The sequence below is a fragment of the Sceloporus occidentalis genome, unplaced genomic scaffold (assembly GCF_023333645.1).
Source record: "Sceloporus occidentalis isolate IW3139 unplaced genomic scaffold, rSceOcc1.0.p SCAF_164, whole genome shotgun sequence".
Taxonomy (NCBI): Eukaryota; Metazoa; Chordata; class Lepidosauria; order Squamata; family Phrynosomatidae; genus Sceloporus; species Sceloporus occidentalis.
The window spans coordinates 1,565,005-1,585,910 of record NW_028317144.1 but is presented as its reverse complement, the minus strand read 5'-3'; the positions used below and the strand labels follow the sequence as shown (position 1 = coordinate 1,585,910).

Below are 20,906 nucleotides of genomic sequence, written 5' to 3'. Positions count from 1 at the left end.
ATACAAATACCAAATGACATGTAACTTTCTATGACAAAACATCGGTTTTACTGAAAAAGATATATTTATCTCTGTATATGCATTCTCTAAAGTTTATGATGGCAAATAAAGTTATGTTTGTATAATAGACTTGTCTTACTTTGGTCTGTTGTAAGATGCAGGTAAAAATGTAACATTCTATGATTCTTATTACAGAGGCAAACATCATGGGTGCCTTGTGTCATATTTGAAAATGTATTTTAAATTACATTTCAGAATGTGGCAGCAGACATATTCCCCAATAGTATAATGTCTACGTTTTTGCAGGACAGTCTGGATTTTCAGGCACTGTCCCGCGTAGCCGCACAACTGTCACGGACGAGTTGGAGGATCCTCTTATCTCCTATGACCAGCCGTGGGAGCAGTAAAGCCAATGGAGGTCCGTGTTGTTGCCCATAATCTCATATATCCAAAGTTGAAGTCCTCAAGGCCTGGAGTTGAATCCCGCCATTCTAGAGTTTAGTTACATCATAAAATAAGTTATTTCGTTTGAATAAATCCATCAAGTTCAACCTCACTGCTAATCCAGGCATAATTTCCAGAAATGAGAAAATTATCAATGGTTTAAAGGAATCCATTTAATTTGACAAAACAACATCTGTGGGAAGTGAATTCCATATGCTTATTGTTCTTCCTGTGAAAAACGCTTTTTTTGTCCAAATCTGAATGGATGACCTCTTGTTCTTTGTGCATGCAGGTAGTATTTTTCTCTCTAAGAATATTTTGGTGTAAACAAATTAAACTTTTCTAGCCTTTCTTCTAATATCAGGTATAACATTCCCTAAGCTCTATAATGTCCCTTTTAAGAACAGGTACCCAGACTTGCACCACATATTTACGTTAGCTGTTACTATTGACTTATACAGTGACAAAGTTATATTTTTCTCACGTGAGTGGATCCCTCTTTGTATGTGTGATAATATCTTACTGGCCCTTGTAGTAGCTGCCTGACATTGAACACACTTGATAAGTTTATTGACTACAATTTAATTTTCTTTTCCCCAAGTGCACAACTTCACGTTTGTTATTATATCTCAATTGCCAATTGGCTGCCCATTTCTCCAATCTGACCAAATCAGGGAAAGGAAGTAATCTAGTTCAGACTGTGTTTCCTTACTAATATTGCAATATTCCTATTCTTTAAAAATATAGTATTGCTGTTGTAGGAGCATTATAGAATTTGTTTTATGTAATCTTCAACATTACATAGAGAAATAACTAAATATTTAAAGAAATGTATTGCAGCAAAGAGTCTGTCCAAAGGAAACATCATTTCTATTGTGTTTGAATGTCTAAATTTATACGGAAAAAATACTTTTAAAATTGCTGCACGCATGTGACACGAAAGCAGACACTGATAGATCGTTGCCACAGAAACTTAAAAAGTTTCTTAACATTTATATTTTGTTTTAATGTCATTAAACCTTCAGAGGAAAGGATAAAATAACAGATCTGTTTTGGTTTATTTGCTCAACAAGCCAGAGAATGCAAATGGACACCTTTGACGAGCAGATTTGCTAAAGGTGATAGATTTATCGGCTCAATAAATTATTGCTCTTATGTTCTCTTAGGTCTTCTCTTCAAGCATGTTCTACTACTGCAATGGCCAACAATAGCGTTTGTTCATTTTTTTTAAGACCTAGACTGGTTGCAAAAGAGCTGTGCAGAGAAGCTGTGGAGGAAGTGGTAACTGTGTTAACATCTCTTTGACTAATCAGGTGGCGTTGGAAATAGGGGAAGGTTTAAAACACCATAGACGCCAACACAAATTTCCATATAAAGACATCTTTTTTCAGATCACATCACATTTGTCACTCAAGTAACTTCCTTCTTGATACCACAAGCTTGACTAGTTTTCTGATCGCACAGGCGTGCTTTCAAGACAACCTATTGTTTGCTGCCTCGTACAGCCTACAAGTAATACAAGGTAAGGAGACGGAGCAATGGTAACTTTTGTCCAATAAATAATATATGATGGTGGTAGGCTCTTAAACCCATGAAAAGGATAAATGCGTTATCTTATTGATGTTTAGATTAGCATTTTGTGACTCAACAGAGCAGGAAGCCATTGGGTTCTGCAGTTATGCAGGAAGCCTGTGGTAAGCCAGTGCCATGGCGGTGAGTGAGTAATAATCAGATGGCACTTAATAGGGTTTTTAAAAGTTTGTAATGTTCTTACAACTACACCCATTAACCATTGAAATGAAGGAATGCTTTCAAGATAACAAACACTGGGGCACTGAAGGGTTATAGAGAGCTCTCAGTCCATTGTGAAATATATTTGTCATTTCATTATCTTATTCTTTTACGTCAATGATGTGTTTATTTAAGTCCATATATTCGTTTAAGTACCACACATTCCCCTCTTGTTGTAACTCTCTCTGTCCTCTCCCAGCTGTACAATGAGGTGTGATAGATTTGAGAGGCTTCCCTATTTTGAGAGAATAGTCTTAGTTACTATATTATTGAATAGAAGGAAGTATAAGATTTACTAATATCTGATAAGTTTAAAGCCAGAGTCAGCTCTTTCATGGCATTTTCAAGCTGCAGAAACATTACATTATGAAGGTGGTTAATAAGTGGGGCAGCTTCCCAGTGGTGGAGGCTAATGCAGGTAGGGAATTCATGTGGTATATACAAAGCTATTCTGAATCTAAGACATGACCAAGGACTGATTAAGGTCTGATTCTTTACATCAGGAAAAATGAGTAGACTAGATGGGCCAAATGGATCTTATCTCCCATAAAATTCTATGTTTCTGTGTAAGACATACTGGAATAGATGCAGAAGAGGGCCCTGTTTGTGCACATTTACAGTCTTTTAGGAGGTTGAAGGGATCATAACACAGAAGAGAATCACACTGCTTGTGAGATGATTTCATAGTAGCAAGGGTGATATGGAAAATGTAGCATTGACATCTTGAAGATGGAAGGAAGGATGGTTTCTTCAGGATGCAAGTTGAGGGCATTCGGAGGGTAGGTTACATTCTTCTCTGAATAGTTTTTAGTTTTAGCAAGTAGATTACCCTGACATAATGGGGTAGCGAATTCCAGAGAGTTTGTACTACACTGGTAAAATCCTAAGTGAGTGGGAAGAGTGATAACGGTGGAAGAGAGACGCAGTAACACAGTTACACAGGCTTGGTAAAACCTAGCAAACATCTGCTTAGAGCCAAGTGTCCATGTAATAAACCATTTTCCCCAGCGTTTTCTCTACATAGCTCCTATTATATAAATGTAATATAATCAGAAATTATTCATGGCTCTGTCACTCCATAAATGCTGTTAAATGGAATATGGTGTGTCTGTGTTCACTCTACTGATTGAGAAGACAAAATTAAGGTGTGTCATAACTGGATGCATGTGCTCAAAGGTTACAGAAGTTATCAGTGATTGGCATACCTGGGAACTTGTTGGCTCGGGCTGCCCGGAGCCTTCCTTTGTGGGACACAGCCAGGACTGCCCACTGACATCAGTGGGTAGTCCTGCTGTTGTCGAGGGTGGTCCCGCTGGTGTCAGTGGGTGGTCCATCCCATGTAAGTGGGTGTTCCCGCTGACATTGCGGGAAACACCCCTATTCAAAGGGGAAATGAACAGGGAGTGGGTAGTGTCAAGACCACACTCCGGTGACCTGGAGGATTCGAGTTTTTCAACCCGGAGACTTCCCAGGTATGGTAATTGGACACATACATTATTTTTAGTATTTTTTTCTATAAATTTGCATCTCTGAACTGCAGGAATTTTAATGAGTAGACATTTAAGTTATTTTCAGTGATTTCATTTTTTTGCTGAATTTACCAGTATTACTTAACTATGCAGTTCTGCAAACAAAAATAGCCTTTTGCTAGGAGGACGTTGAAACCATCCATGTGGTAAAGGTAACAGGAAATGGTTAGCACTTTAACGGTTATTTTTTTTTTTCTACTGGTTTACAACAGCCGCTGACTTTGGGTGCAATCCATTTTGATTAAACAAAAATGCAACATATGTAATGGAGATGATTCACAAGTTTCTGCTGCAGAGGTTGAGAAGAAGTTGCAGTAGCAGCGCCGGCCATTTTGTGCTGTCACTATTTCTAATTTCATATACTGAAAAAGCACTAAGATTATCTCTCATTAATGTGTGATGCTGCATGCTGGTTTAACCTGTCCGTGGCTGTATGGGAAAATAATTTGTTAAACTCCAAAAAGGAAGGTCTTTTTTAAAAAAATGCATACCGTTTGAGGTTAATACCCCCCCAGTTTTGCGGCATAGGGACTGCCGCCCCCTTGGACTTGCCGCCCTGTGCTTAGCCGGCCTAGGACAGAATATGTCACTTGACGTACTGTACTCACTGCAACATTTACATGAGAGGAACCAATTATCACAAGGCCACATGCAGCTTTTGGTGTTTCTTCCCCTTGAATGCATACTTGTCATGATGGCTACATGAGAGAAATAGCAGCATTGAGCTGGTGGGCTTATCAGCATGATAAGCCCAGTAATTAAGCAGACAAAGACACATTTTGAAAACACATTAAAAGAAAGAAAATGTATAAAAATACATAAAGGAAATAGAACGAGGGTTTTGTCAATGAGTAAGTTCTTCATATAGCACCCTGGTGGCTGTAAGTGGAATTGTAAGTAACAACAATGATTTGCTGCGGTCCAAAATATTAAAATGAGAGAAGCCCAAAAGGGATATTTTCACACCTGCTCCTGGATCGGCCTAGTGGAAGGAATCTGTAAAATTGCACTTTTACATCCTCTGCTAGCATGGCAGTGCCTAAGGGTACTGGGATTTAAGTCCATGTCTTATAAGACGTCGGTTGCATATCATCCATTCCTTTGAGTAGTTGCAGTTTAGTGCCCCTGACACTTTTGTTATTCTCAACTTGGTTAAATGTGTCATAAAATGGTCACCACTGGATGATGCTGTTGGACAGAGGTACAATTGTGTTAGAGTATCCTTTTTGGAATTTTGTTCATGCTAAATTATGTCAAGAAAAGTTACAAATTAAAGTTGCCCCATCTTTTTTTCAAACATGAAGCCACAACAGCTCCAATGGCACATTGCTGATATTTTATATTGCCTAAAAACAATATTATCATTGATGACTTACTTGAAGGTCCACCAAACCTCACTACTAGTTGGTAGCTGTCATTTTGAAAGTATGACAAAGGGCATCTATGCCAGCCACCACATATACTGGGGGGGTATAACTATAATTTGACCATATTTAGAAATAGCTGACTGTTCCACAGAATTTGGTACACAATACCTCCCAATAGTCCCAGTTTTTGTTGGACAGTCCCAATTTTAGGGCACTGTCCTGCTGTCCCGAGTATGCTTTGATCGTCACTGATTAAACTACGAAGCTATAATATTTATGCAGGTCTGATTTGCAGCACAGGCCTCTACGGGTTCTCCCATGGGGTCACCTTGCAATGCTTAGCTGAAGGTGTTTGCCAGAAGGCTCCTTGGGTAAGGTGGGTAGGTGTCAAGTTTCTAGGCCAGCTTCTTTCTGGGGCTAGCCCTGCCAATCCCTACCTCTTATTACACTCCCAACACAGGGATCACAATGTGATATGGGTGGAGTAAAATTACCGCATGATTTCTGTCTGCTTTGGAGATAACATTTTTCAGGAAGTATAACCCAATGACAGTGTTTCTAGTTTAATAAGGAAGTCTGATTAATCTAAATCTGATTTAATGTTATAATTAATAATAATTAATCAACTCATCCTCATCCAAGTAGTCCTCTCTTGCTGTCTCACTTCCCTCTTCAACACTCAAATAGATTACAAGAGGAGTTCCCTCTTCTCCTTTTGTACCAGTATGTGTTAAAATGTACGTCATTTTAAATTGTCATTTATTTTCACTGCCTTATATTGTAAGAAAATCTGCTGGTGCTATAGAAATAAATGTAATGGAATAGTTGCAAACATGTACTTCATCCTGGGTGTCTCAGTCAATGTTGTGGCAGGCCAGCGTTATTGTTCATTGCATGTTTGATGCTATTAGAAATAAACTATATAAAGGGATTTCCCACGTGTCCCAAATTGAGATTTCTTGAATCCTAACAGCTATATATGTCCTTTGATCTACCCTTTATGTTATGTATACATCAACAATAATCTGTGTAATCAATTCTGTATAATCAATCATAATACTGTATGATAAAAAAAAACAACTAATAGTTTATTTTGTATTATGTTCAGTTGAGCTCTGAATAACAGAAGAAGATGGCATCAAAAACACAGATTACAGCTGAAGAGATGGAGGAGCTAAGAGAGGCTTTTAGCAAAATCGGTAAGTCCCTTGGCGTCTGCACCTTGTGCTGATGCATACGTTTGCCCTTTTAAGAGCTGATCAACAGGTTTAAAAAACAATTAATGAATCCAAAATACAGTTGCGTGCCTGTCTCTTCCTCTGTGCTGGTTCATAATTGTCGAAAGGGCCCTTTCTGAACATTTTCGAAGCGGCACAGAGAGACAGGAATGAGGAGATTGGAACAACTGGTAGAGAGGTGGGTCCCCATCGCAGTTGCAACCGCTGCAACCCCTGTAGTTATGCCACTGGCCGCATAATAGCCATTTGCATATGTTCTAACTCTGCTATTTCAGCTCAATGTACTAGACAAACACCCTGACTCCATATCATACTGTCTTGTGGTAAACAATACATTGGTTCATTGTTACCCAGGTGGACACTCTGACTAATGAAAGTTTATATAAGAAGGGACTTCATAAAATCACCATACTGAATCAACAGTTTTTTGTCAATCCTAACTACATTACTGTAGAGCACTGTATTTTATATTTAAAAGTTAAAAAATATTTTTTTCCATGAGACTTTTAAATTGCCATTATAACAAGGAAGGATTCCTTCAAAATTTGATTTCCATGCTACAAAAGGCAGACAAACACATGTAAGATAACTTGTAATATTCAGTTATTACAAATCTTCTGAACAGTCCCCACAAATACATATTGTACATAAAGAATAATGTAATGTAATAACTGTGTAGTTGGTTTTTTTTTTGTGGCAGAGATTATTAAATCCTTTCTCGCCTAGACTTAAATTAGTCAAATTTCCTTCCCAGAAGATTAAGGGCTAGGTCTTCCATTATTTACCACAATGTAGTGAGATTAGGATTTGTTCATTTTAAATATGAAAAATATAATATATATAAATCCATGAATAAATGTCAAAAACACATGACTATATTGTATGTATTTAAACATATATATATGTCAGCCAATTAAAATATAATTTATAATATAATAATATAAAATTATATTGACAGAATACAACTTCCACTTTGCTTACAATATTGTCAACTAATAAATATATATATATATATATTAATAACAAACTTTTTTACATTTAGATACTGATGCCAATGGATTTATAAGTCCTAATGAACTGAATGATTTATTCAAAGCTGCTAATTTGCCACTCCCTGGATATAAATTGCGAGAAATCATTAAAAACGTCATGGAATCCGGAGATCAAAACAGAGATGGACAGATTAGTTTTGATGAGTTTATCACAGTAAGTTAAAATTGGCCCATGGATTCCAGTGTTATAACTTTATAAGCAAAAAGGTAAAGGTGGCCAACCCTCACCCATATTAAAATATTTTACGATAAACCACTTGCCTTGCTTTTTTCTGTCTGTGATACAAAGATCAGCTTAATTGATGTCAAAGATTGTATCAAATGTATCTGTCATTATACATGGGATGTTAAAGTCATGTCAACTGGATGGATATGGGATGCAAGGGCAGCCTGTAAGGATTGTCTTTTGCTTGCTTTAACTATGAGGGAGCAACAAGACAAATTTGATGTCAATTTAAAGATACATGTTTTTCTAGTACTAGTAGATGTTATCTGTGTTCCTGTCTTTTGATTCCTATACAGCATAGTTTCAATAAATGCTGCGAAGTGCTGAAATAATTGTTTGGATGTATGCCAGATCTGTTTCGGCACTTCTAAATGGCCCACTTGTGGCATTTAGTAAAGCTGTCAGTAAAGCCAGAATAGCTACATCCTTATTAAATAATAGATACAAAATCTTCCCAAAGGGCATTCTTGGCAGAGTAACATTTATTTAGCACATTTCAATCACTGACTTAAATTTGGCATTTACTATACTTGTGGTTTGTCTTTTGACGTTCTTAGGTTATTCATGATCTTAAAAGCTCTGATGTTGCTAAAACATTTAGAAAAGCCATAAACAAGAAAGAAGGTCTTTGTGCAATTGGTGGAACGTCTGAACAGTCCAGTGCTGGCACCCAGCATTCATACTCAGGTAAGAACAATACCAACGACAGGGGAAGAATGTTCTTTGTATCATCTGAAAAACAAATCTTGTAGTGGCTTTTAGATTGAGCAAAAATACTTATTGATGGGCAAAAATAGCAACAGTGCCTGATACCTGATGCCACATGTACTATTTTAGTTAGAATAAGCAAAGCAATTTTTTTTGTTATAGAACATAGTATAGTGTTTTTTTACGATTTCATAGAATATCATTATACTTGTAATGGAAATAAACACCCACCTTACAATGCAATTAGTGCTGCCTAGAAATAGTTATGAAGCTGATAAAGATTCATCAAATATTTCATATCTTTCCAGAGGAAGAAAAGTACGCATTTGTAAACTGGATCAACAAAGCTCTGGAGAAAGACCCAGACTGCAAACATGTCATACCCATGAACCCAGACACAGATGACTTGTTCAATGCAGTTGGTGATGGAATTGTTCTTTGGTAAATATACAGTTACATTCACTGTCAGTTTTAGAGAAATGTACAGTACACATCATTATTATCAACAGTATTTCCTGTGAGTGAGGGATTTGGCATTTAATCCAGGTGCAACTCCATGTGTTCAGTAGAGACTTAACACCAGCATGGGGTGGAAAAGGCAAACTCTAAGCAACTGAGCATTGAGTACGTTTGCAGTGTGCTCCCTGCCAAGTTTAACTTGAGTTTCACCCACATTTCCCTTACTGGACTAGGTACTTGAAATTGGTTACCAAGTGAATAGATATCTTAAGGGGTCGTTATATATACAATATTGATTTGCTCTCTAGAACATTGGCCAGGAGAATGCTAGCCTTCAAGTAAGTGGACAGAAAAGGTTTTGGGTAAAGAAAACATATATGGAAGTATAGTGTAACCTATTTTAATAAACATTTCTGATTGCATTAATCGTATATGTTTTTAAGGAATCTTTTCTTTTAATTTTCAGCAAAATGATTAACCTGTCTGTGCCAGACACCATTGATGAAAGGGCTATCAACAAAAAGAAGCTAACTCCTTTCACCATCCAGGTAGATAATTTAAAAAAGGGAGAAAGCTATATTAATATTACAATTACAGTTGAAAATATATTTTGGTCACTTCTTTATAAAAGCTTTACTTTGAAGAATTCAGGGAGGAAGGTTCTTTCTTTTAACTAAAAGTGCCACAAAGATACCTGTGTATAATGTATTCATTTTTCAGTCGCTGGATAGCTGGATCCTCATCCTAACAAGGATTGTTGAAACAAGTTACTCTTATGGCTCAAGTTACTGTACACACACTTTTTCTTTACACATGGATGCTGTTTCAGGGTATCCATTGCTTGATTTAGCATTAAATGTATTCTGATGCCTAGATGTAAAGACTAAAGCAAGCCCAATGTGTCCAGCTCATTTCTGTTCCACAATAAAAAATATTAAATTTTTTTCTATAACATATTTTTTAGTTAAGTTAGCATTAAAAAAGTGTTTGATTACATCTATAGTTAAAGTACACTTTAATCATCCATAATTGCAATGTTTATAAAAGGTAAGCAAACATCAGAACCAGAAATTCCCTATATATTTTTCATTGATTTTGAAACATATTATATTATTTAAGAATATTTTTTGTTTCTCTTTGCATATACAGGAAAATCTGAATTTAGCACTTAATTCAGCTTCTGCCATTGGATGCCATGTGGTAAATATTGGTGCCGAGGATCTGAAGGAAGGAAAGCCTTACTTGGTTCTAGGACTCTTGTGGCAAGTTATTAAAATAGGACTGTTTGCAGACATAGAGCTCAGCCGTAATGAAGGTATGATACAATTCGCATTTCAGTAACAAAATGATTGGTTAAAATTGTACATTGGACTGTATAACAGATTTGTTCTGTTGGAAGAAAAGAAGAAAGATTATAAAAACAAAACCACGACCATAACTTTGTCTCTGTCTTTTGCACTTTCACACTTTTAGCAATATTTAGTGGATATAACTGAATTAAAATACAATGGCACTCCTGGTCCACCAGCTGTACAATTGCATTAAGTGACATTATAAGAAAGACAAGTGAAATGCGAAATATAATAGAATATATGTAATGGATCACAGAACTGAAATTCATAATCCACCCTAGAAACATCACTTATTTTGAAGCTTTGATACTATGATCTCTGTTTCTGCACTGTATGCAGCTCTGATTGCACTTTTGAGAGAAGGAGAGAGTCTAGAAGATCTGATGAAACTATCCCCAGAAGAACTGCTACTGAGGTGGGCCAACTACCATCTGGAAAATGCTGGCTGCAACAAAATCAATAACTTCAGCTCCGACATAAAGGTTGGTGGAGAGATCAACAACACTGATTATAGTGTCATATGTACAGTCCGCTAAACCATGCACATGGATTTATGGCTTCACAAAGAACCCCCGTGCCAAAGTTAAGCCTGTCTGCACTTGCACAGTAAAAGTAGCATCAGAGCATCAACCACTCATTCAGAAAAAAAATAAGTTATATTGAATAAAAGCTTAAAATGTAGGACTTGTAACTCTCTTCCACCTATGTTTTCCCTTCTGTTTTGTTTATGGAGCGCATATGATTACGGCTTCTTAGAGTTAGGTCATAGTGCACATTGGCCATATGTGGTTGAGATGGGCAAGTCTATGGGACATTTTGTGGACAGACTTTAGCACAATTTTTTGCAGTAGAACTAATTAATTTTTTCGTTCTGTTTGATTGTCTTCGTTTTTTTATTTTGGAAGAAAGGGAGGCCAGTAATGAAAAGTAACAACGAACCATTGTAGAACCATGCTGATTGTGTTGCTGCAGAGGCAGTCTGAAGTTGCTACAACATTCCATTCAGCATTGTCATTTATTATTTGCTAAGTAGAATAAAAGATACTCATAAACATTTTTATTGATTTAGAGATATTATAACCATAATGAGATTTATCCTTAATCTGTTTTTTTTTTAAAAAATATAAAATAAATAATACACAAAGGAAATGAATGGTAAACAGGAAATTAAAAACACGAAATGTCACATTTACAATATTGAGAAAAAACATAATAAGTACAATAATGAAATCTGAGTTGTAACATGACATGATGCAAGTCTTCAGTTCAGTGCATTTTCACATATATGCCAGATATGATTTTATTTGCTACCAAATATTTTCTTTGCTTACTAAGTCTTATATATTTTTACAAGTTCAGTTGTATAAGACCCAGTACCTGAACAGCACTAGCCAATTACAGATACAGTATTGTTCAGTTGACAGTTGGATAAATTATAGACACAATGTTTTCTCTTATATTACAGGACTCCAAGGCTTACTATAACTTACTCAGTCAAATTGCTCCAAAGGGAGATGAAGAGGGCATTCCTGCTGTGGACATTGATATGACGGGACTTCGGGTAAGACCACTTGTCCAGAATGTCAAGGCTGTACCACCCTAAATAAATTTAGTCTCATAAGCATTAGGTACTGGTGAGTTCCAGGGGCATCGTTAATTAACACTGTTTTCCTCTCCACCTATACTTTCATATTGCGGTTGAAAATAGTGAACATGTTTCAATGAGAATATTTAACAATATCTATCATCCTTCCTATTTATCCACCCGAGAGTGAACCTCTGCACCCCTGATTTCTCAAAACAGATCCATTCTCCATATTTACCCAAAGTTTGGTAGGGTTATGCAAATGGACACACCACTCAACACTGCAGATAGACAAATCAGGGCAACTTTATTTTAGGGACTATGGTCACAGATATTGCTAGATGGCAAGGATTTACCAGCACCTTTTATACGACTGTCTGGCCTATTAATAGTAATTTTTGTAAGAAGATGAATAATGTACTGTATTTACACAGTTCCATTACTTTGAGTTGTAGTCCTACAGAACTCTTTCATAGTGTTATACAAAACAGAAACACTTGGGATGTATGACATTGCCTGATGTTTTGAGGAAGAACTTAAAAATAGAAATTGCAATAGTAATGTTAGTGATAAAATTTTGTATAACCTTGCATTGCTATATTTGTTTTTATTGAACTTATGTTCTCTGATCCCAGGAAAAAGATGATCTGAAGAGAGCAGAGTGTATGTTGGTCCAGACGGACAGGCTGGGCTGCCGCCAGTTTGTCACAGCCACAGACGTTGTCCGTGGAAATCCAAAGCTTAACTTGGCTTTCATTGCCAACCTTTTCAACAAATATCCAGCTCTGCATAAACCAGAGAACCAAGATATCGACTGGAGCTCTATTGAAGGCAAATGGTTTATTTTTTACTTTACAAGGAACAGAGTTACAAGTATTATATAATTTCATATATCAGAATGTGAAGAGAGATAGGGAGAGTTAAAGAGTGACAGAGAGAGGGAGAAAGAAGTAAGATAACGAAAAAATGGAGAGATATAGAAAAAAGGTGGAGAAACAGTGCGTGTTTTAAAAGTGTTTGTATGTTAGGGCAACTGTGTCTAAGGGCAAGTAAGCATGTGGCTGCAAGGGCAATTGTATGTCTGTAAGTAAGGGCAAGCATGAATGTGCGTATGTATGTATGTGTGGGCAGGCATGTAAGGGTATTGTATATCTGTGTACTTTGGCAGTCTATCCATACTATTACTAATATAATAGTAATAGAATAGAATTATTCACCCTAACACGTTTACCCAGGGAGACTATTTAGTATTGTTTTTCACAGTACAGTAACTTATGAAAATATCCTCCATGAGCCATGTCCATGCCTATCCCTGGTTAAAATTAGTGTGTGTGTCAGTGTAGAGGATTAAAATAAGTGTGTGTGTCAGTATACAGGGTTAGAATAAGTGTTGGGGGGTGAGAGTATACAAGTTAAATTGTGTATGTGTCGGTGTGTGTGTGTGTTGTTTATATGTGTGGGATGAGTGTCAGTGTACAATGTGAGAACAAATGTCAGTGTAAAGTGCTACAATGAATGTATGTGCCTAAGTGTATAGTATAGACTATGTAATTAATGTGTGGGGGGTTGTTGGTTACAGTGTTAAGCTTTGTTTATGTGATTTTTGTCAGTGTACAGTGTTAGACTGTGTTGGATGTTAGTGTATCGTGTTAGAGGGTGTAGGGTGTCAGTATGCAGTGTTAGATTGGGTAAAGCGTATGGTGTATGGAATGTGTGTTAGTACATGGTGTTAGACTGAGCGTGTGTGTTTGCATATAGTGTTAGAGTGTATGAGCCTGGAAGGTGGTGCGCAGAGTGAGACGCAGGGAGCAGGCAGAGAGCAGAGCACTGAGCTGTACAGAGTAAGGGGCAGAGCAATTATTTCATGTACCTGGCTCAGCTGTGCCTGCATAAGAAATAACTGCTCCACATCGTACTCTGTAAAGCTTCTTCACTGCTCGATCCTGCTAGGCTTTAAAATATTGCAATCTATGTAAAAGAATGCGGGGGGGGGTTGGCGCAAGAGAATATGCTTGCCTGGGGTGCCACTTGCTCTAGGACTGTCCCTGCTCTTTACAGGAATTTCATTTCTGCAGTGAAAGAGGCTTTCTTCTATGCTTGAATAAATAATTGGTGATGTGTGTTTTTTCTTTTTTTTAGCATACTGTTAAATAAAATATTTGCCAAAACAAATGTAGTCAAACATGTTAAATATGTTATTCTACTCTACATAAATAACAAGGCGTATATATGATTTCATGTTATTATAGTCTATGATTAAAACCCATAACAGAACTATTGGCAGCTAAGGGTGCAGCAGTGGTTAGTGGTCTAAAACACTGCCTGGTTGGGGTGCTTGGTCTGCACAGGCTTCCCTCAACCATTAGTTCTGCCATGTAGATAATGAAAGCTTTATCTCCAACTTTCTGTGTACATGTACAACGTGATCTCTTCGATGCAGCGCAACAACGTGATGTCCCCAGTGGTTTTATGAACATTCGCAATTGTAAAAGTCCTGTTCTCCTACTTTATGATATACTATAATCATACTTTTCATATATGTAAGGCAAGGAAGCTATCACATTAAATGTTATTTTGTTCTTTACACAAAGATCGAGTGATAGGTAGCCAGACCGAACAGTCCTATAAACTGGTTTCTTTGTTCTAGGTGAAACAAGGGAGGAGAGGACATTTAGGAACTGGATTAATTCACTGGGTGTTAATCCACGTGTAAACCACTTGTATAGGTAAGTGTTTCATCATATCTGAGTCATCCTTTAACCAGACAAAAAGAATAGTGGCAGTATCAGAGCAAGTATTGATGGGCAAAGAAATCCACAAACCTACTAGTCATGGGGGGATCTTTGTACAAATGCTTTATTTATGTTTCTTAACCAACTGAAAGGACTGTAAACACCAGCCATTTCTAGTGAAAGCAACACTAAAAAATGTAATTACATTATATATAACATTTATATTGACCTACAGATGGGCTGCACTTTAATTAAAATAATAATAATTAAAAATAACATTGACAATTTAAGAAAGAGTTGTTTATGAAATGCGCATTGCAGCCAATTTATTATTTTTAATTGATCCCTCAGTTGCTTTATTATAATACCAGCATATCTGGGAAGTGTCCATATTTTGCCTGGAGTCTCCAAAAATCAGAACTGATTACAATATTACAATATATTTAACTTCTGGACTGAAGAGCATCAACTGGCCCTGCCAACTCCCCATCTAGCCCCCCTCCCCAACCCCCTAGTCCTGCTCCATTCCCCCCCCCCGAAAATGTATATATTTTGGAGGCAAGGCATGCATACCGACCTCCTTAACACAAACACGCAGACCCTTCTTCTTCCAATAAGAGGGACAAAGTTCCCAGGTATGAGTACTAAATGAGTACTAATCACTAAACACTGTTTAAGCTTAATCTGCAAGATATATATATATATAAATTGTTTTGAGAGAAATCAATCTCTAAGATCAAACACTGTACATATTGTAAAATATGTAGAATATCTGATATACACACAAATATAATATGCATATTTATTTTACATTTTTTTTTAACATTTGTAGTCTTCTACAGAGATCTTGTTATCTTGTAGATAATAGGCATGCAAACATGTCACTATAATAATGGTGATACAAAATTGTTATATGATTTCTCTATTAATGAATCAGTTTAATATTCATCTATTTGGCTTTATATAATTTATAATGTTGTTTCAGTGACCTGTCTGATGCCCTTATCATATTCCAATTGTATGAAAAAATTAAGGTTCCAGTGGATTGGAGCAAAGTAAACAAGCCGCCATATCCCAAACTGGGAGAAAAAATGAAAAAGGTACCACCTCATCTATATACATTACCAGATAAACAGTATCCACTATTGCATACCATTATTTTAATAAGGCCCCTCTTCTGTCCACCAAATTACTCAATTAAGGTCCCAATGCTTACATTAAATGTCCTATTTGTTTGCCATTAGCAATTCTACCACTAGTAGTAGAAGACTGGCTCATTACTGGTTCTTAAGTGGTTAAAGTAGAAAAGAGACGTTAGTGATGTAGTTTCCCTTGTGAAATGAGGTGGTTCTTTTAAGGGTGAACAGTTAGAAACGTAAGTCAAGATTTATGTCCCAGTTCTCCTTTCGTGAAAAGTTTAAGATCCTTTAAACGTAATAATTTTAGCTTTAGTTGTTTTTATTATTGCTGTGGGCATTTTTAGAAATCAGACTGTATATACTGTGAATCATCTTGTTTTCTATAGCTTTCCAATGCACACGCTAAGCCAGGGTAGTACACAATAAGCAAACTAAAGTTTTCTTAGGTTGATGCTCCTAACGATAAGCACACTTATATTTGTCAGCTTGAAAATTGCAACTATGCTGTTGACCTGGGCAAGAACAAGGCCAAATTCTCCCTGGTTGGCATTGCCGGGCAAGATCTTCATGAAGGAAATCGGACACTGACATTGGCATTACTCTGGCAGCTGATGAGAAGGTACTGGATTGAAATGGGTTACTCTGGGATGCTGCTACAAAAGACTTCTAATTATGTATTCTTTGTATTATAAAACAAACAAAAAAAACCCCAGTTTTTATACTGAAATGCTGATATCTTAATTTAATCTTCAGAAACAGGAAAAAATTCTGAGGTTAAGTAAATTAGGATGGTAGAGGCTGGAAATAGCCAAGAACTTTATCAAAAGTTAAAAAGAGGGAAACGTTAAAAAAATGGAGAGGGAAAGGGGTGAGCTGGTCATATAAAACGTGTTTATGTGCGTCTAAAAGACAGTTCTAAGCTTAATGAAATAGAAAACTGAAAGGAGAGGAAGAGGATGTGAATTATCGCAATTCAGGGTGGTATTCTGCTACGTGACCACATGTAAATTCCTCAATACAAATATTACATATGGTGTATCTATTGGCAAACAAAAGCATGCTCACATAAAAAAAATGATCATTTTAGGGTATATGTACACCCATGGAATTTCGAGTTTTCTTTACATTAGGAAGTCACTTTTTTCAATTATTTGTAAATATTTTAGGTTACTGGTATCTGACAGAGCTTCACCCAACTCCTTGTTCTAGGCAGCAAGCTGTGGTACAAACAGCAATCTCCTTGGGCATACCTCTGTGTCTGGGGCATCCACTAAATGCATCATATTAGATGTACTTCTGAGTCTTTATCTTCTAATGCTTGCATATGAGCCTGTGATGATGTATATGTTTACACATGTCGAAAGTGTGTCAATAGTATTACACGGGCGTTTGAAAATCTTTTTTTGGCACACCTATCCAAAACTATAAAATATGCAGTTCAGTGTTTACCTATGATCATGCATTTCCAATAGATCTCATATTCAAATCATTTTTCCAAATACAAAACATTGTTAAATTTAGTTACATGAATTTGCATTCTGAGATTTCCGTTATAATAGTTTTATTATTGTGAAAGGTACACACTGAATATCCTTGAGGGCATTGGTGGTGGGCAGAAGGTTAATGACGACACCATTGTGAACTGGGCAAACGAGACACTGAGAGAAGCCGGGAAGCAATCATCTATAAGTGGATTCAAGGTGAAAGTAACACAAATAAATTGTTTACATTTGATGTACAAATGCTACTCAGAGGAAGATTTCCCATAAAGCAAACCAAGTATTTTCCAACCGATAATACAAAAGGTAGACCAGATATGGGTGAATATTTGCTGCCCAACTAATTACACCTTAGTTTTTCGCCCTTAAGTCTTACAGACAGAGGAGCGGCATATGGTCATGCCCACTCCAAATTCCACCTGATCCTCACCACTTTTAATCCCACAAAAAGCACTCTAGGACATCATGCGTGATTAGTCCTCCCCCACATGAATCCACTCCACTCTGGGAAGTTCCCAGGTATCTTTATGGGCAATGTTCCTATCACAGTTATTGAAAGTAATACCCTTTCCCCATATTTGTTTTTTATATATTAAATTCAGTGAAGTTGATTATGTACCTCCTTCATAATAAAAAAATTGACACCCATATATATAAAATTACACTGTCCACCGTCTCAGCACTTTATTAGATTAATACTTTTTGCTTATATATCTCCTAATATAAAATATTTTTCTTTGTAAAGGATGGGAAGATTAGCACAAGTATGCCAGTTTTGGATCTAATCGATGCAATTCAACCAGGCTCGATCAAATACGATCTCTTGAAAACAGAAGATCTAAATGACCAGGAGAAACTGAACAATGCTAAGTATGTAAAACATCTATTAACTTTGAGCATCACAGATGAGAACATCACATAAAAATATTTCTTAAGGCAAATAAGAAGTCTGAAAGGAGGGAGAAATAAGTAATAATGTGCCATGGAAGTCCTTTGGCACAAATAATAAGTATGGTTGAATTGCTTATCTGATTAAATAGAACATGTTGGGGATTTGGGGGATTTAGCTTTTAAACTGAACTCTGTAAAACTGGGAACTAGCTTTCTGCTTCTCAAATACTGCCCAAGTGCACTATTGTAAATATGTTATGACCAGCCCACAATATTAATATAAAGTGATACCCTATATTTTATCTCTGATCCTAAATTCTTGTAGATTACAATACAATATATAATTCAAAACAAGATATTATACCACAACAATAACTACTCAAAATATAATTTATTGTAAAAGCAACTATATAGATCTATGTGATCTGTGTGAAGTACAACATATAAAACAGAAAAATTATCTTCAAAACATTAACCATCAGTTACTGGCTTATGGATTTAATATCCCATATTCATCCCACATTATATAAACAGCATGTTTCTTAAGTTTAAAATGCAACTGTATCAACTCCAAATAACAGAACTCGCTATATATAACAGAACAGTGGGTGCTGTGATTTAAATGAAATGTAAATTCACAGTAATCTGCATAGCAAATGGAAAACACAAATTATGCATATAATAGCTGCTGGCTACAACACTTATCTTAGAAAACTAATGTACATCAACAAATAGCAAAATTATTTTTCATAGGTAACCAAAATACATGTTAACTGTTTAAATTACCTTTTATACCATTTCTGGTGATAGTATGCAATATTTCCACCACTGGCACCAAACGAGTTAACTTTTTCCAATCCACTCAGAAACAACAAAACAAGTGAGAAAAGGCAGAAAGCATTAATTAGCACAGAAACAAAAATTACTATATGTCACTGTACTAGTCTGTTGCAGTGTTACTATTAACAACGATTTTAAAAGAAACCAACAAGTACTCAAATAATTACCTAATAAATTAATAAACCTTGCATATTTAATAGATGTAAATAATGTCTAAACTCCAACAAGGGAATATACAACTACTGGATTATATCTTATGCATTATTGCCATATTTTTGGGGTAATAAACTGCAGTTCTCATAAGCCATTTTATACAATATATACAATAAAAGGTTATACTTTTATTCTAAATGTGGAAGAAGACAAAATGCATCTCTATTTAAGAACATTTTTCTTAAATAGATACTGTTATAATTGCGTAAAAACAAACCTATCAAAATATATGTAAGTGTAGCCTAATATTGTATGTAAGGCAGTGACGATGGTACACATGGTACACCAATATATATATAAAAAAATATCTAAGTATACTATACCATATTAGTCTAATTCAAAATTAATATAACAGTAGGAGTAAAGATTATAACTTGCCTTAAAAGATCATATCTATTTAAGTATCAATTAATTTCAGATATTTAGTTGATGTCAGTCTCTAAAATTAACATTCTACATTCTATGACCTTCGCTAAGATAAACAGTTTGTATTCATCAAATTACTCCTGACTGGGCCGTAACTTTAATTAGGACATACGTGATAAGAGATCTAGGTTCACCAAGAACTCCTTTGTTCTCAGTATAAGAAAATTATAACCCTTATTGGATTTTAGAGAAGACAAGATTGTTTTGTTTTTGTGTGAAAAATAATATGCTTGAAAATATTTTCCAGCCTAATCTTTCTGACAAAATACAATATACTATATTGCAGTGTTAGCATGTAAGGGGAATGGGACTGGAGTCGAGTCTGGTCAGAACAATTATCTGTTAACTTGTTTGATCACTCAACTTCTTAGTGAATAGACTCTAGGGTCACAGTTAGATAAAAGCCCCAATAAACACCTGTCCACTAGCCATGCTCCTAACCACACACCCTGAAAATATGTGTTATTCTTTATCTAAATGTTGGAGGAACACAATAGAGTTATATAGTCCAACAGGAAAAACACTGTTACTGATAATAGCAAGCAAAAAAAAAGATAAACAAATAGCAATTTTCCCAGTAATAAAACAGTCATAAATCTATCCTGAACACCATCTGTTACAAAATGGCTATGTGCGCTTATTTTTTATTTCCTCTGCCTCGATACAGATATGCCATATCAATGGCAAGAAAAATTGGTGCGAGAGTCTACGCTCTACCAGAAGATCTGGTGGAAGTGAAGCCAAAAATGGTTATGACAGTCTTTGCGTGTCTCATGGGAAGAGGATTAAAGGTTTAGAAGAATGTAGGGTCCTACTCATTGCTGGCCCTGTAAATTTCTCTGGATAGGAATTGGTCTCCTTGTATACACCAAATGTAATATCATCAGGAAGATGAGGTTGATATTTTAAGACCCTGTAGCTTTTTTCACATGTTAACACTTTAGGGTATATTTCTAATTCTAGGCTTTGATATTTTTTAAGAAAATGCCAAGAGGCATTCAAGGGTTGATACTAGTGGTGAGACTTGATGTTTCATTTACAGTTATGCAGACATTTTGATAATAGCTTTATAAAGAATAATATGCTAGATTTAAATATAAAAGCTAAATATATTTCTGAAAATGTACCGGTTCTCTCATAGGATGCAGTGCATTTCATACAAAAAAGTACTCTTGTAGTTTAGCTCTAACTATCCCAACACACAAAATAAATATGGAAGGCTTCAACATGCAAACTGTCTTGCATTATAAGCCCATCAATTCATAGCTTTTTCACTGTTTGGAGAGACGTTTTTCAAATGCTTCTCCGAAATATCAGCAGGATTTAATGATAATAGCAGGCTTTTTAAAATTGTATTTCTGCCTCTTTGAGTCATTTCCATTAAAATGTATCACTTTTACCCTGGAATATCTTGT

At 35.9% G+C, this 20,906-nt stretch overlaps 1 protein-coding gene across 1 annotated transcript; it reads left to right on the top strand.

Moving 5' to 3' along the window:
- Positions 1-6,263: 6,263 nt before the first annotated feature.
- Positions 6,264-20,288, top strand: LCP1 (lymphocyte cytosolic protein 1). The gene is made up of 15 exons (XM_089501108.1): positions 6,264-6,330; positions 7,412-7,575; positions 8,205-8,334; positions 8,664-8,796; positions 9,281-9,362; positions 9,964-10,129; positions 10,506-10,648; positions 11,632-11,727; positions 12,387-12,582; positions 14,399-14,477; positions 15,469-15,583; positions 16,108-16,241; positions 17,199-17,322; positions 17,867-17,991; positions 20,159-20,288. Exons 1-15 carry the CDS (start codon positions 6,264-6,266, stop codon positions 20,286-20,288), a joined length of 1,884 nt encoding a protein of 627 aa, XP_089357234.1.
- The last annotated feature ends 618 nt before the right edge of the window (positions 20,289-20,906 follow it).